The sequence below is a fragment of the Pecten maximus genome, chromosome 18 (assembly GCF_902652985.1).
Source record: "Pecten maximus chromosome 18, xPecMax1.1, whole genome shotgun sequence".
NCBI lineage: Eukaryota > Metazoa > Mollusca > Bivalvia > Pectinida > Pectinidae > Pecten > Pecten maximus.
Window position 1 is genome coordinate 14773862 of NC_047032.1, and position 16913 is coordinate 14790774.

The following is a 16913-nucleotide window of genomic DNA, read 5'->3' on the forward strand; positions in this document are numbered from 1 at the left end:
CAGCCTCAAAATGACCTTTGCTGTTACTTCATAGGGCAATAATCCCAACAAACAAACACAACTTCCCCTTAAATTTGATACTTTTAATATGACGGACAAAAAATTCCTAGTAACTTAATTAATACACTTGCTTTTTACGTAGGCAGTCAGGTTTGTTTTCCTGATCAGATGTGAAAAGGTATGGGTCCATCTGCTAGCGTTTCTCAGGGTTCTCTGGTTTATTCGCGCGGTAAGATCTATAACGTTTCGTTATTGTTGTAAAATAAATAAAGCTATTAAAGTTATTAACATATTAACTGAATGAGATTTTCCCAGTCATTCGTGATTTCATTACTGTATTTTTTAACAGCCAATTCACAATTAATTGGTTCGATTTCGTTGCTTTCGGATAGTAGCATAGGTGCCCATAGTGTGGCGCCCGGTCTTTTTTACAAATTTCAAACTACAATGCTACAAATAAAACATACACAGCTGTATATATACAGAGTTGTCGTAAAAAAAGATTTCCTTAATATCTTGATAAGATTCGTAATATATTTTATTGTGTAGCTAGATTATTATAGAACTCTATTTGATAATCACACCTGCCAATACAAAACCTATGGCACAGCATACCTTAACTAAACCTCAAAGCCTAGCTACCTTACCATGTCAAGGTATCAAAAACAATTTACCAAATCAAAAAAAAAATCTGAAGTATATTACAGATAACTTCCTTGAGTTCAAATGTTTTCTAATTGACGAGATTTTTTTTTTTTTTTCTTTTTCCATAAATATTTAAATATCTTATAAATATAAGTAATATTTAAGATTCTAATTTTAGAAATAAGCTAACGAACTAGAATGTGTATGATGATAGTTACAGGCCACTGTGTTGAAACAATAGAGATTACATTCTTCACAAACCCTATGTTGTGTTTACTGATTACGATCCTTACCAGCGTGACGATAAGTTACCAGCCAATTGTTATATGTTAACGATCTGAATCGGTCTGTTTCAATACACATTACCTTGAGATTAATTTATCACTCAAGTCGTTAGTGTCATCAAAGCTCATCCATGTTATGTAGACAGATGTTTTACAAAACTATATCAGACTTTTTTTTTTATTTACAAATCAATTTCCCAGAGAGCTGTTTTACAAAAATCAGACCCACAACTTCCTAAGGCAGTTTTACAAAGCAGACTTACAATTTCCCAAAAATGTTTTACAAATCAGCCATTTTAAAGAGAGCTGTTTTACAAATCAAACAGTTTCCCAGAGAGCTGTTTTACTTATCACAATTACAGTTTTCCAGAGAGCTGTTTTACTTAATTATCACAATTACAGTTTTCCCAGAGGGCGGTTTTACTTATCACAATCACAGTTTTCCAGAGAGCTGTTTTACTTATCACAATTACAGTTTTCCCAGAGAGCTGTTTTACTTATCACAATTACAGTTTTCCAGAGAGCTGTTTTACTTATCACAATTACAGTTTTCCAGAGAGCTGTTTTACTTATCACAATTACAGTTTTCCAGAGAGCTAGCGCTGTTTTACTAATCACAATTACAGTTTTCCCAGAGAGCTGTTTTACTTATCACAATTACAGTTTTTCCAGAGAGCTGTTTTACTTTTCACAATTACAGTTTTCCAGAGAGCTGTTTTACTTATCACAATTACAGTTTTCCCAGAGAGCTGTTTTACTTATCAGACATTTTCCCAGAGAGCTGTTTTACATATCAGATATACGATGAAAATGAATACAGCTGTTTTTTACGTATCAGCTATACAATGAAAATGAATACAGCTGTTTTACATATCAGCTATACAATGAAAATGAATACAGCTGTTTTTTACGTATCAGCTATACAATGAAAATGAATACAGCTGTTTCGTCAAGCACACTACATCCAAATATATCAAAAATATGCTTCTGATAGCTGTGTTTGTTTGTATGCATACTATTTCTATTACTATATGTGTTTGAAGATGAAAAGTGTTGGCTCGGATGGAAGTGCACAAGAGTCTGGTATTTGTCAGGAGTATATCCAAATAAAACCCACATGGTTCAGCACTGCATGGTGACCACATAAACTTTTCCTGTCCGATCAGGAAATCAAACCCCGGTCACGTAGGTGAAAGGAAAATATGTTACCACTTGGAAATCTGACCATGCATCCAAGAGAATTTAATATGGTTTGATCCTCCTTGAATATCTTATACAGACATCAGAGAGTTACTTTGGTTAAAATCAAAGTAATTGTACGAATATCAATTGTCATGGATCTGTATATATATTTTACAAGTGTGATACAATATAACAATATTCGTACCAATATATTCCGTCATATTCATGAAATATATCAAACTAGAAACCCTTCAATATCATGCCACAAAATTGCGAAGGAGTGGTATATAAGTACTTTAAGTATATAATTAACTTTCTGTGAATGGTACCTGTACTGTCATCAAGTGTTTCACTCAAAAAGTTAAAGTCATTTCTTTGAAAACAGCAAACAGAGGCATATGTAAAACAGAAATATGATAATCTATTGAAGTTTTTTTTCAAATAACATGTAAAGATATTTTCAATATTTCAGACCACCTGAGCATGGAAATCACATACTCTGTAAATACCTAATTTAAATAAATTGTCTTTTTTCAATTGACATAAGCTACAAGCACCAACTTTTTAAATATTACGATCATATGATCAAGTTACGAAATCTTGAGTCAATTGAATAATTACTACAAGGGGTGGGGTATGGATACGATCGAATTACAACAAAAGGCAAGGCCACAACGTCTTATATAGCATTTACATATAGTGACAAGTCACCAACTGATCCGAAAAATCGAGTTAAAATGTTTCTTTGTAATTCAAAAATTATTCTTTTGAAAAAATTGTAAAAGTTGTCAACCAGACACAAACAAAACACTTCAGTCTGAAATACCAATGTACTGATCGACTGCCATCTCAGGTCAAACAATGTCTGACCGTGACTATAGGAAAATTATTTTGTACTGCATGTTGGCATTGGCAGATTTAGGCCCAAGGAACCCCAAACTGTCTTTTATTCAAAGTAAAATCGATATGATAAAAATAAAAATATTTCACAATTTTTTTAAAAAAAATTTATCATGAATCTCAACTTTTTTTAGGGTTTGGTTTGGTTTGGTTTATTTTGTTTAACGTCCTATTAACAGCCACGGTCATTTAAGGACATGCCTGGTGTTGGAGGTAGATGAAAGTCGGAGTACCTGGAGAAAAAACAACAGCCTACGGTCAGTACCTGTAATCTGTCCCAAGTAGATTTCGAACTCTCGACCAAGAGGTGAAGGGCTAGTGTTGAAATGTCAGGACACATGAATCTTGACATTTTTTTTAGGGGAATTAGTCCATGTGTCCAAATGAACATAGCATGTACAAATATTAGCAATAATCATTATATTTTAATGCTTAAATTTTCAGGCTGAAACATTCTGCTAAATTAATTGATTGCATTAATTATAGTTTCTCTACATTATTATCTATGGCAAGAAATGTTGGTCAATTGCTAATTTGTCATTCCGATAAACAGCTGTTTTAATTTGATTTCCCCTTAATATTTAAGTGCACCAATTAAATATGTAAACAATAAAAGATTTGATTGCATTTAAATAATCATCAGTTACACGACAGTAAATCTTCAGATATCACAATTAACATAGGAAGCCTTAAATTTTCATTTGTAGAGCAAAATGAGGGGAATTTCAAAAGCTTTTAATTGCAGGATTTGAAAAATGAAGGAAATCTCAAAAACTTCAAGTTAAGAGTGCAGGTCTCTTAAAAATGGGCTCCACAAGCAGGAGCATATATATATATATATATACACCCATCACTGGAAAAACTACCACAGGAAAATGTAGCTTCCTTGACGGGCGTATAAAAACCCAGAATACTTATTTTTAATTTTTTAATTATTATTTAATGATTTCCAGTGGAAAAAATCTCCAGGAGTTCCTTTATTATGAACGTTCACCAAACTGGGGCCAAGTCCTGTCTTGTCCACAATATTCCACTTAAGACAACAAATAAATCATCTCCTAACATTCTGTCTGAAAAGCTTTTGTCATTAACAAATAAATACATGATACTCTAGGTGAACATTTCAAAAACGTGATGCTCTCAGTGTCAATTTCAAAGCAGTTATTGAGTCGCAGACTTAGCTACACAAAAATTCAATATACCTGAAGGATTGATATCACAATGACTTTGTGATAGAGAGGTGAAAGATGAAAGTTATAAATTTGCTCGCAGTGAGGGACTTTTCGTACTTATAACATTAGCAAAGTCTAATAACATGATCGCGGAGAAGATTCTTTGATAAATGAAAGACACAAATGGTATAGACCTACACCAGGAAATTGTTTTATTTATATACAGACGAGAATTTGTGTTAAAATTTATCATTGAGCCCTTCACTTGAAGATAGGTAGAAAAGTTTAGTACTGTATCTATCCTCAAATAGTCCCCGACCCCTAGTGTTAAAGTTTAGTACCGTATCTATCCTCAAATAGTCCCCCTCCCCTAGTGTTAAAGTTAAGTACTGTATATCCTCAAATAGTCCCCCTCCTCTAGTGTTAAAGTTTAGTACCGTATCTATCCTCAAATAGTCCCCCTCCCCTAGTGTTAAAGTTAAGTACTGTATATCCTCAAATAGTCCCCCTCCCCTAGTGTCAAAGTTTAGTACTGTATCTATCCTCAAATAGTCCCCCTCCTCTAGTGTTAAAGTTTAGTACCGTATCTAACCTCAAATAGTCCCCCTCCCCTAGTGTTAAAGTTTAGTACCGTATCTATCCTCAAATAGTCCCCCTCCCCTAGTGTTAAAGTTTAGTACTGTATCTATCCTCAAATAGTCCCCCTCCTCTAGTGTTAAAGCTTAGTACCGTATCTATCCTCAAATAGTCCCCCTCCTCTAGTGTTAAAGTTTAGTACCGTATCTATCCTCAAATAGTCCCCCTCCCCTAGTGTTAAAGTTTAGTACCGTATCTATCCTCAAATAGTCCCCCTCCCCTAGTGTTAAAGTTTAGTACCGTATCTATCCTCAAATAGTCCCCCTCCCCTAGTGTTAAAGTTTAGTACTGTATATCCTCAAATAGTCCCCCTCCCCTAGTGTTAAAGTTTAGTACTGTATATCCTCAAATAGTCCCCCTCCTCTAGTGTTAAAGTTTAGTACTGTATATCCTCAAATAGTCCCCCTCCCCTAGTGTTAAAGTTTAGTACCGTATCTATCCTCAAATAGTCCCCCTCCCCTAGTGTCAAAGTTTAGTACTGTATCTATCCTCAAATAGTCCCCCTCCCCTAGTGTTAAAGTTTAGTACCGTATCTATCCTCAAATAGTCCCCCTCCCCTAGTGTCAAAGTTTAGTACCGTATTTATCCTCAAATAGTCCCCCTCCCCTAGTGTCAAAGTTTAGTACTGTATCTATCCTCAAATAGTTCCCCTCCCCTAGTGTTAAAGTTTAGTACTGTATTTATCCTCAAATAGTCCCCCTCCCCTAGTGTTAAAGTTAGGACTGTATATATCCCCAAATAGTCCCCCTCCCCTAGTGTTAAAGTTTAGTACCGTATCTATCCTCAAATAGTCCCCCTCGATCCTCTAGTGTTAAAGTTTAGTACTGTATTTATCCTCAAATAGTCCCCCTCCCCTAGTGTTAAAGTTTAGTACTGTATCTATCCTCAAATAGTCCCAAGTTATGACATTTTTCCTCAAATAAACCCATTCCCCAATTAAAAATTACAAGAAAATAATATTCAATGAAACATTTTGAGATAAAAGTATTGAGAAATCACCTCGAGCCCAAATCCCCAATCTTACATGTATTTGAAAATTTCACCAAAACATTGTTTAGCAAACAAAATCAACATAAATTTTCTCTGAGTGTTCAATATTTATAATGTGTATGGAAATCAGATAAGACAACAGTGACTTTGGTACTACAAAGTGTAAATGTCTTTTGACATATTTATCAAAACTCGTGATCTGAAGTCGACCGGCTACAAAACAGGCGTGAATGGATTTTTAACTTTGCGACTGTTGACAGCAGGAATTTAAATTCTGTACAATATCACACAATTGGTTAAAAGGTTTATTTAAATCAGGAATCGTAACTTCTATTGAAAACAACCTGTATCAGGCAATAATATTGTGATTCCCACAGAGGTCATTCCTTTATCAGGATATTTCTTTTTGAACACGGATATTTGTTGAGAAGATATCAAATACATACACACATACATACCATATCTTACCCTGGGACCCGAGATGTTGTGTGTGAATTAACCAATACACAAGCCAACACAAAATTTTAAAAAAATAGATTACAACTGTATGATGGCCGGAGACTATTACCAAATCCATGAGGACGATGGGCGATGACAGAGAGGACGAAGGGAAGAGGAGGAGGATTGAGAAGCAGGACAGAGTGAAGTACAGAAGTACTAGGACGAAGAGGAAAGACTGGACACAAGAGGATGAAGAAGAAGAGGACGATGAGAGACAAGAAAATCTGTATGTGGTGATCAAGATCAAGATACGGATATTTTTTCAAGATGATGTTGATTTTTCTTTCTATATTTCCTGCTAATGAGGCATTCATTATTGCAAGTGATATATACATATACATGTAAATAAATTCAGTTTTGCTTAACATATTAATCTCCGAATGTCCTCCTCCTCAAACTTGGACGGAGTCTCAGCACAGACATAAAATGCAATTTATAACCCTAAAGAACGGCTCAAAGGAGAGAAACCGACACAAAACACTTTAATTAAGCTCGGCAACAACAAATCTAGAATCTTGTGTATACATATCTAGGCAGAGAGAATACTAGCGACTTTCTGAATGTATAAATACCTGTGTATTTTAAAATATCTTTGTACCTTGCTCAAGTTATTTCTCAAACAAATACTGTGAAGGTGTTCTGAGTTTTTTTTTATTATATTAAATCTTACTCAAAACTGAGAAATTATCAAAGTGAATTTTATTCCACTGGCAAAAAATATATATAATTACTTACATAATACCCTATATCGACAAGGTAATTGGTATGAAAATAAGATTCTTATATACTTGACATTGAACATTTAAATAGAGCATACATCTATGACTATCTATGAGAACTTCTTTTAATGAGCAATTAATGATAATAAGATGCAATTATACTGCAGTACATTCATAAGAGTTATTCAAATTTCGAATATTTCATTGAAATAAATTGTCACAAATTCAAAACCTATTTTTTAACAATTAAAAGTTTTGGCCTGGATTATGTGGACCATCAGGTGTTTACAATTGTAATTCACAGATGGTTTAAGTATCCATGTAACATTTGAAGTATTGACAGCGATTCTTCCTATTCAATATCCTTTCAGAAGTAGATGATTAGAGCATGTCCCAAACACTCATCTCATCCATTAACACTTCATTTTGATGAGCACAGAGACACGATTTAGTGTTCAGTTACGTATAATGACAAAAAAATAAGTCGATAGACTCGATCACAAGACTAGATACCATAAATTTGCACATATACAAGTAGAGTTCATATGCACTTGCATAAAGGGTGCAGGAATGTTTTGAACAATTTTTTTTTAATTTTGATTTTTTGTTTTAACTTTTTTTAACCTGAATACTTAAAATATTAATAAAACATAAAACAATAATAATCTACAATTTATCAAAGCTCCATAACAACCTTTCATTGAAATCTATCATAATGTATTCCTGGCTTGTTTCCATATTGAACAAGGCCAGAAATTTCTTTTAATCCATTATCCCTTACATAATAAATCAATCAGGGGCCATAACTCTGTTTATTCAAAGACAAGACCTAATTTCAGTAAATTTATTCACAAACTGATTAGTTTTAATGGTAACCCAAAGAGAAGTTTGGAGCTTTCTAGTATTATTGGATTTATTAAGACAGGCGTTATTGTTTAGGACAAGAAATTCTACACTTTCATGATTTTGTTTTGAATTCCTACTGGAGTAATAGGCAAGGCTCTCCCATTTTGGTCAGACATGTCATTTTTGTGAAAACTGTGATAAACTTAAATGACCATAATTAAATGCCCCGTGACTTTAAAATAGAGGGGGCATAAAAAAAGTCAATTTAGGTATTGAATAAACAGTAAAGCCTGTCATATGTTTGTTTGTTTTTGTTTAGCATCCTATTAACAGCCAGGGTCATTTAAGGACGTGCCAGATTTTGGAGGTGGAAGAAAGCCTGAGTACCCGGGAGAAAAACCACCGGCCTACGGTCAGTACCTGGCAACTGCCCTGCATAGGTTTCGAACTCGCAACCCAGAGGTGGAGGGGTAGTGATAAAGTGTCGGGACACCTTAACCACTCGGCCACCATGGCCCCTCCTGTCATAAGTGACCTTCCATGTGTAAGGCAATAAAAAAGGTCACATACAACAGATGGTCTCTTAATAGGTGGTCACTAAGTCAAATAACACTAGGAGGGGAAAATATGGTCACACATGAGAAGGAGTCGCTTAATTCAGGTGGTCACTAAGTCAAATAACACTGGGGGGAAAATATGGTCACACATGAGACGGAGTCGCTTAATCCAGGTGGTCACTAAGTCAGGGTTCACTGTAGTTGTCTCCCTTGATGGGGAGGCCCAACATCAAATAAAAAATTTTCATTGTTAAACAGAATTTATGTTTTGTATTTCAAACAGTAATAACAAGGAACACCTCATCTTCCCATGATTATATATCACTTCTGTCATTATCAACTGTATCAACGATTACCTTTAATCATTTCATTCTATTCAGGAACATTTTTGTACAAAGACTTCAATTACATACAGTTTATTCCTATCAGTTGATAATAGGGTATCTGTGCCGCATTAAAGAATATAATCTACTCAACTTGAGACTGGGAAAAAAACCAGAGATCCCATATTCTCCTTTTCATGTCTTAAGTCAATAATGTATAAATTAATATCTACAAACACTTCTTTATAGCATTCTTGTATCCAATCTTTTAACTATCAATTTAAAAAGCGCAATTACACAACTTTTAATTATAGGATTGAGCTCCATATGTTACTTGTAAAATTATATGGCTATAGCTGCGTGTATGGTCAACAGGGTTTACTACAGTGCAATAATGATTACCGATGAATGTATAATTTAACTGAAAACTGAGCAGTATATAAATAATTCAGGCCATGGCCATGCGAGTATTATATAGCGATTAGTCTGTTGGCTGTTTCAGGCCATGGCCATGCGAGTATTATAGCGATTAGTCTGTTTGTTGTTTCAGGCCATGGCCATGCGAGTATTATAGCGATTAGTCTGTTGGCTGTTTCAGGCCATGGCCATGCAAGTATTATCGCGATTAGTCTGTTGGCTGTTTCAGGCCATGGCCCTGCGAGTATTATATAGCGATTAGTCTGTTGGCGTTTCAGGCCATGGCCATGCGAGTATTATATAGCGATTAGTCTGTTGGCTGTTTCAGGCCATATGGCCATGCGAGTATTATAGCGATTAGTCTGTTGGCTGTTTCAGGCCATGGCCATGCGAGTATTATAGTGATAAGTCTGTTGGCTGTTTCAGGCCATGGCCATGCAAGTATATAGCGATTAGTCTGTTGGCTGTTTCAGGCCATGGCCATACGAGTATTATATAGCGATTAGTCTGTTGGCTGTTTCAGGCCATGGCCATGCGAGTATTATAGCGATTAGTCTGTTGGCTGTTTCAGGCCATGGCCATGCGAGTATTATATAGCGATTAGTCTGTTGGCTGTTTCAGGCCATGGCCATACGAGTATTATATAGCGATTAGTCTGTTGGCTGTGTCAGGCCATGGCCATGCGAGTATTATATAGCGATTAGTCTGTTGGCTGTTTCAGGCCATGGCCATGCGAGTATTATAGCGATTAGTCTGTTGGCTTTAAGTTCCATTAAACATTCATTTTGGCCTAAAAAATCAGCTTCATACAGATGTTTTATTTTTTACATTTTATACCATTAACTATACCCTGTTATCAGTTTTATGATACATTTAATGTATAAACATACAGTATAAAAAACACAGAGAACAGATGTTTTGGGCTACATCTGTTCCCATCATTTCAAATGTGGAGAAACAAAAAACTTGTTGCATGGTTTTCTGCCTGAGGATAGCCAAGTAGCCAAAAATTTGCAAAATTGAGAAATTTTTCTTGACATAATGAATTCTTTGCTTCAGGGGTGATGGAGTGTTGATATAACAAGTATCTATAGTTACATAATTAGCCAATGAAATCACTGTTTATACGAATACTTACACAAAAACCTCATACTGTGAGGAACAAAATTATCATCAATATATAAACCCAAGCCACATAAACACCATTAACAAATTTACGGTATTAGTTTTTAAGTAACAACAAGAATTACCAAATCCAATTTACCTTAAGTTAAAAGTTAAGCTGGCTACAAAAATATAATCCATCTGATGTTGCACAAAACTCACATAACTTCCATTTTGTCCTCATAACCTGGTGCAGCTAGAATATAATCCAAGATTCAATTTGATCTGATGACAGAAATTTCCCAGTTATAGACCGTCTCTGTTATAAGGAATATTTTGACCGTGCAGTATAAAGTGGATCAAGGCTTGATAATCCGGCCACCATTGTTTGCAGTAGATTATGGGGACATTTTGTACAGAAAAAGGTAAATCCCTCTGTCTCAAACATTAACACGACTCAGAAGTACAGTGAGACGGCCCAATAACTGTACTGGCTGGATTAAATAAAGCTTCCGCATTACCGTTTGTTTATATTATAATCTTACAAGAGCTTTGTCCAGACAAAGATATATATTACCACAAAGATATAATTTGTAAGCATGGTTAGCTTTCATTGATGATTTCAAGGATAATGCAATCAATTGGTAATTGGTAATTCCACCATATTTGTGATCAATAAATATAGCACAAAAAATATCTATCAAAAATTTATAGGTATGGTTAGCTTTGATTGAAGATTTGAAAATGCAGATAAAATATTTGCAGGGGAATTAATTCACTATATTTGTGGTCATTAAAAATGGAGCGAAAATAACTACATAAAGAAAATTTATCCCAGGAAATACTATAATACTATATATTAAAGTTGTAATAACACAACTAGGTACAGAAGTGTCCATTTATAAAAGAGCATGTTTCAACTTTTGAATATAGACGTTTATTATACCAATATTTGATGTTTACTCACTTGGAAACAGCCAGGGTCATATGAGGACAACAAGATATCGTGTCCTACATCTATAGAAGACAACAATTTAAAGCTCAGAAAGACAAAGACGAAGACAGAAAGCAAAACACAGGAAAGAAAAGACAGAAAGCAAAACACAGGAAAGAAAAGAAAAACATTGTAAGTGATGCAATAGGGGCTTATTTTGATCTTTTCAATACCCACGGTGGCCGAGTGGTTTGTGTCCCAACACTTTATAACTAGCCCTCCACCTCTGGGTTGCAAGTTCAAAACCTACCCGGGGCAGTTGGCAGGTACTGACCGTAGGCCGGTGGTTTTTCTCCGGGTACTCCGGCTTTCCTCCACCTCCAAAATCTGACACGTCCTTAAATGACCCTGGCTGTTAATAGGACATCAAACAAAAACAAACTAAACTAAAGCCACCTATTTAGAGTCATGAAGGGAATTCCCTGATTCTTCTTGTGGCCCACTTTTAGTTGCATTCTACACCACAATTAGTCCTCTCTACAACATACAGTAAGATACACCAGGGGGGCCCCACAATTAGTCCTCTCCTACAACATACAGTAAGATACACCAGGGGGGCCCCACAATTAGTCCTCTCCTACAACATACAGTAAGATACACCAGGGGGGCCCCACAATTAGTCCTCTCCTACAACATACAGTAAGATACACCAGGGGGGACCCACAATTAGTCCTCTCCTACAACATACAGTAAGATACACCAGGGGGGCCCACAATTAGTCCTCTCCTACAACATACAGTAAGATACACCAGGGGGGCCCCACAATTAGTCCTCTCCTACAACATACAGTAAGATACACCAGGGGGCCCACAATTAGTCCTCTCCTACAACATACAGTAAGATACACCAGGGGGCCCCACAATTAGTCCTCTCCTACAACATACAGTAAGATACACCAGGGGGCCCCACAATTAGTCCTCTCCTACAACATACAGTAAGATACATCAAACCTTTTTTTCACCCCTGCCTCTGGCTGTGTATCTGAACTTAAATCACAGCTAAAGTGCAGGTCTTAAGACATGTGCATATAAATGTCTCCGTTAGATGTCAAAACAAGCTGTAGAAATCAACATTTTCAAATGAAAAAAAATTGCTGACTGCATAATCTTTTTAGAGTAAAATTCAGGCTTCAGGTTTTTTTAAACCAAAATTTTGTCAATATGTCAGAGCATGATTTTGTAATGATTCAGATATTAAATTATCACACAGATCAAAAGTTTCCATGAAAAGCTATTGTTAGCAATGAAAACTGCATATATCCTGCAAGAGGCCCATTGGGCCAATAATTTGACGTATCACCTTTGAATCAGAGTATTCGGGAGAGGTTTATTACAGTAAATGTTAGATTCAGCATTTTTATATTAAACCAATAACCATTCACTTGTGAAATCAATGAACAGTAATAGATATGAATGGGCTTATTATGGGACAAAGAAACTACAATGGTCAGTATTTTTGAAGCTGAGAAACATGATGGTCTATGCTATTGTGGTGGTGTTCATGGCGAGACACTTTACCTTTGCACTGGATGGTATGTGATTGGCCTCTCGTATGTTGATCAGTGAGGTAGTCACCAACTACTACTTGGAGACCCCCCACCTCAAAATGACCCTGGTTATTCACAATCAAATAAGCGCAACAACATCAAACAATTACTGAAAAATAACAGTTACAATGTACGCCGTATGAATGGGCTTATCTAACAGGACAATGAAATTATAATTGTCAGTGATTTAAATGAAAAACAGCAGATATATGTGGGCTTATTACATGAAATGACAGTGAAATTGCATTTGCTGGTAATTTTACTAAGCAGCAATATATTTTATGCATGTATTTATAGGTAAAATTGCCTATTCTTCAATCACCTTTAGCTACATAATTATTTATGTACTGGATGGTAAATATTGAACAGCAATGTATACTGGACAACATATGTCTCGAGTGCTTTCGTCACATCTAGGAGCTTTCTCAGACTGCTATATTACGAAGTCTTGCCTACTCATCAATCCCCCTACATGGCGACATACTGGATGGTATCCAGGAGGCAAGAGTAATACGGAGCCAACCAAACCTTAATCAGAGTAGTAACAATATACATCTGTAGGTTCGTAGTCCTAGAGAGTGTACTGCTAGGCACGGACTTGATTTCAACATATCTTATTGGAAAACAATTGGATTGAACATCAGGCTTAAGACTATCAAAGTTCTCTCCATAAAGAAGAATGGTCAGTATTTTTGAAGCTGAGAAACATGCCGGTCCACGCTGTCGTGGGTGCATGTGTCCTTTGGCGGAGGTATGAAGTTCTTGTTAATAAAGTGTAATATGCAAATTCTATGATCCAAACCTCCGATCCTCAGATAAAAACCCACTCTATTACCACTACCATCTTAGATACATGTAGCTTGACTTTGAAAATCATGAATGTAAATTCTGTATGGTTAAAATTTCATTATTATTATATTTGACACCAGTACATAGTTAAAATTTCATTATTATTATATTTGACACCAGTACATAGTTAAAATTTCATTATTATTATATTTGACACCAGTACCTAGTTAAAATGTCATTATTATCATATTTGACACTAGTACATAGTTAAAATTTCATTATTATTATATTTGACACCAGTAATAAACTTTCATGAGGCAAACTTTAATGATAAATCAACAATAATGGAATAAAAATCATTGCAATTACTCAAAAGATATTTATAAAGAATGCATTTCCATGTTAAACCCAGTACAGATGGCTGTAAGCTAATATTCAACACGTCTCGTCTTTTGACTAAAAGCACCAAACTCTTTATAAAGACACCTTTCTACATCAAAACTTAAATTTCAACTTGTTAAAAAACAGAAAAGATTACCTGTCATATGGAGTAATATCTGTACTGCACAATAAAATTATTCCTCGTATATTTCCATGTTTGAGTCCCCCGTCGGACTATGAGGCACGAATCACTGCCCCTTCTGATACTCAGTCCAAGGTATTCAGGTATTTAAATCTAGATCTATACTCTGAAGAATACTTAACTTTATAGTATATGTACATGTGTGTGTGTATATGTCTTGTGGTATTTTTAAAGCTATCGTTTAGCTATCATAAGCAAGATATAACTTATACACATCTTAGTAATACCAGTCACAAGTTTACAAAATGCACAAATGACCGTATGCTTTGGTATACATGTACATACAAATATCAGTTTAAATCTTCATGGATCTTATTGACACTGTCCGACGCTCATATAAACATGAATGCCGTTCTCTCAAAATTTTTGCCTCGGACTGTAGGATATATATATATATATACAATGCTGCACTGAGTCTGAAGTTTAAAAACACACAATATTCAAAAGAGTTAGAGACAAATACAGTCATTAGAATAGAGATCAGATAAGATATTACAGAATCGGTTATAATACCAGTTTGAAATCCAATACACTAAAAATCTGACAGACAATGAAAAATCTGACAGATAAGTCATGTAAGTTTACACAACTCATGGTATATATTCTGTCGGGAATTAACTGACCATCAGACTAGACTATAACTGACCGTAAACTGACAAAAAAATAACACTTTTAACTTTTTCTGAGGGTTTAATTTTTGGGGCTGATAATGGGTCCCATTTACAATTAAAATCATTTCACATTGGAAAATTCCTGAAACTGCTGAAAATTGTTATCCTTCCTTATTTTTCAATTTCTTCCAAAAATGATTAAAAATATTATGGCCTCAACCGATCCGAAAAAAAAAAAAAAATCCCTGTAGAAATGCACTATATATATATATATGGCACAAAACCACAAATTATGATCAAATTCAACTAAGCTTTTACTAATTAAATCTGTCTGATAGCACTCATGTACGCTTTATCAGGTGGCAAAATTACTGCAATGATAACAGTTGGGCATTATAATACCCGGTAAATTTATTGTGTACAAAGCTAAATTCCTACAGGTATATATATACACTGGCTTGTATGTTGGTTGGATGTCCATTTAATCCTGATTCATTTCCCGCCCAATATATCATGTTCATTGAAAAGACTGATAATATGAATTTGTACTTGTACAGTTAACTGAACCCTCTTTGTTACTGTTCGACATGTTTAGAAAATCGTAATGGAATATTTATCCCTGGTAAACAGTCTTTACTGGTATCTTGTTAGTACATTTGTACTGTAGAAATCTTTGTACAGTTTACTTAAAAGGGCCAGATTGAGTACAGAGCAGGGCACCTCCCACCAACAACCCCTACTATCCAGGGGCACCTCCCACCAACAACCCCTACTATCCAGGGGCACCTCCCACCAACAACCCCTACTATCCAGGGGCACCTCCACCAACAACCCCTACTATCCAGGGGCACCTCCCACTAACAACCCCTACTATCCAGGGGCACCTCCACCAACACCCCCTACTATCCAGGGGCAGTTCCCACCAACAACCCCTACTATCCAGGGGCACCTCCCACCAACACCCTCTACTATCCAGGGGCACCTCCCACCAAACAACCCTTACTATTCCAGGGGGCACCTCCCACTAACACCCCCTTCTATCCAGGGGCACCTCCCACTAACACCCCCTTCTATCCAGGGGCACCTCCCACTAACACCCCCTTCTATCCAGGGGCACCTCCCACTAACACCCCCTTCTATCCAGGGGCACCTCCCACTAACACCCCCTTCTATCCAGGGGCACCTCCCACCAACAACCCCTACTATCCAGGGGCACCTCCCACTAACACCCCCTTCTATCCAGGGGCACCTCCCACTAACACCCCCTTCTATCCAGGGGCACCTCCCACCAACCCCACCAGCTTAGCATCATTACACAAGTGTTTGCATCAACAACCATTTATGACTACCAATCCAAGCATGACAAACTCGGCCAAATTTAACCACTAAATCTGTGATGGATAGAAGAATCAGTGTAAAACCACTTTCTGACAAAAGGAATAAAAACATTTTTTGGAAAAGATCAAATAATGCTGTAAGAATTCTAACAAAAAGATTTCTTAAACTTTAATGAAACATTTTCCAAAATTCAGAACACGATTTTTAATTTTCAGACAAAAGAACATTCAAGAGTACTTTTTAAATTTAATTTTGAAAAAGTAATGCAGTACATCAAAGAGATTTATTTAAATCTATACTAATACCTGTTCTACCCCTTAAGCCAGTCACCCAAAAATCTACAAACTATTGAGTTTAGTATCTTAATAAGTCTTATTAACATCAAAGAAATTTAATCCAGAACATTTTCACATTAAATGTAAATTGATACGGAATAATTCCCAACACAATGTATTCTGATAATTGAGCAGTTTCCTAATTTAAAAGTCAACTGAATATGTACGAATTCTAATGATCTAATATACTATACCCACTCTAGTGAACTGCGGCTCTAAGTTGTGTGTAACCCAAACATGTATCATAAGTCCTACAAATTATAGGGCCATTGACCTGGCTGGAGTTGAAGGTCACATTAGGACAATAAGCTCATAATGCTCATAACAAGACTATAAGATTAATTCGAAGTTAAGAAGGTTCAATTGGTTGCTATAAAAGAAATCTTGTTTCTCAATGAAGTCACAACATTTTAGTTTTAAGGTATAGAGTACCTGTGACCT

General features: G+C 35.8%; 2 protein-coding genes across 30 annotated transcripts in view; one reads left to right on the plus strand and one right to left on the minus strand.

Annotated features, from left to right (window-relative positions):
• LOC117316684 (cytosolic carboxypeptidase 3-like) overlaps positions 1 to 14242 on the minus strand; it is a 186846-nt gene extending 172604 nt beyond the window's left edge. For all 29 annotated transcript variants that reach the window (XM_033871403.1, XM_033871393.1, XM_033871419.1 and 26 more), the window contains exon 1: positions 14144 to 14242. The gene's annotated coding sequence lies outside the window, so the exon portion shown is untranslated. The remainder of the gene's footprint in view (positions 1 to 14143) is intronic.
• On the plus strand, positions 6394 to 16188 carry LOC117316248 (basic proline-rich protein-like). The gene is made up of 2 exons (XM_033870787.1): positions 6394 to 6536; positions 15678 to 16188. Exons 1-2 carry the CDS (start codon positions 6394 to 6396, stop codon positions 16186 to 16188), a joined length of 654 nt encoding a protein of 217 aa, XP_033726678.1.
• The last annotated feature ends 725 nt before the right edge of the window (positions 16189 to 16913 follow it).

Bases quoted from the DNA above. Each gene is read 5' to 3' on its own strand.
- LOC117316248 (XM_033870787.1), top strand. From the start codon at position 6,394: ATGGGCGATGACAGAGAGGACGAAGGGAAGAGGAGGAGGATTGAGAAG. The intron at 6,537-15,677 runs GTATGTGGTGAT...CCTACTATCCAG, and splicing joins GATGAGAGACAAGAAAATCT to GGGCACCTCCACCAACACCC.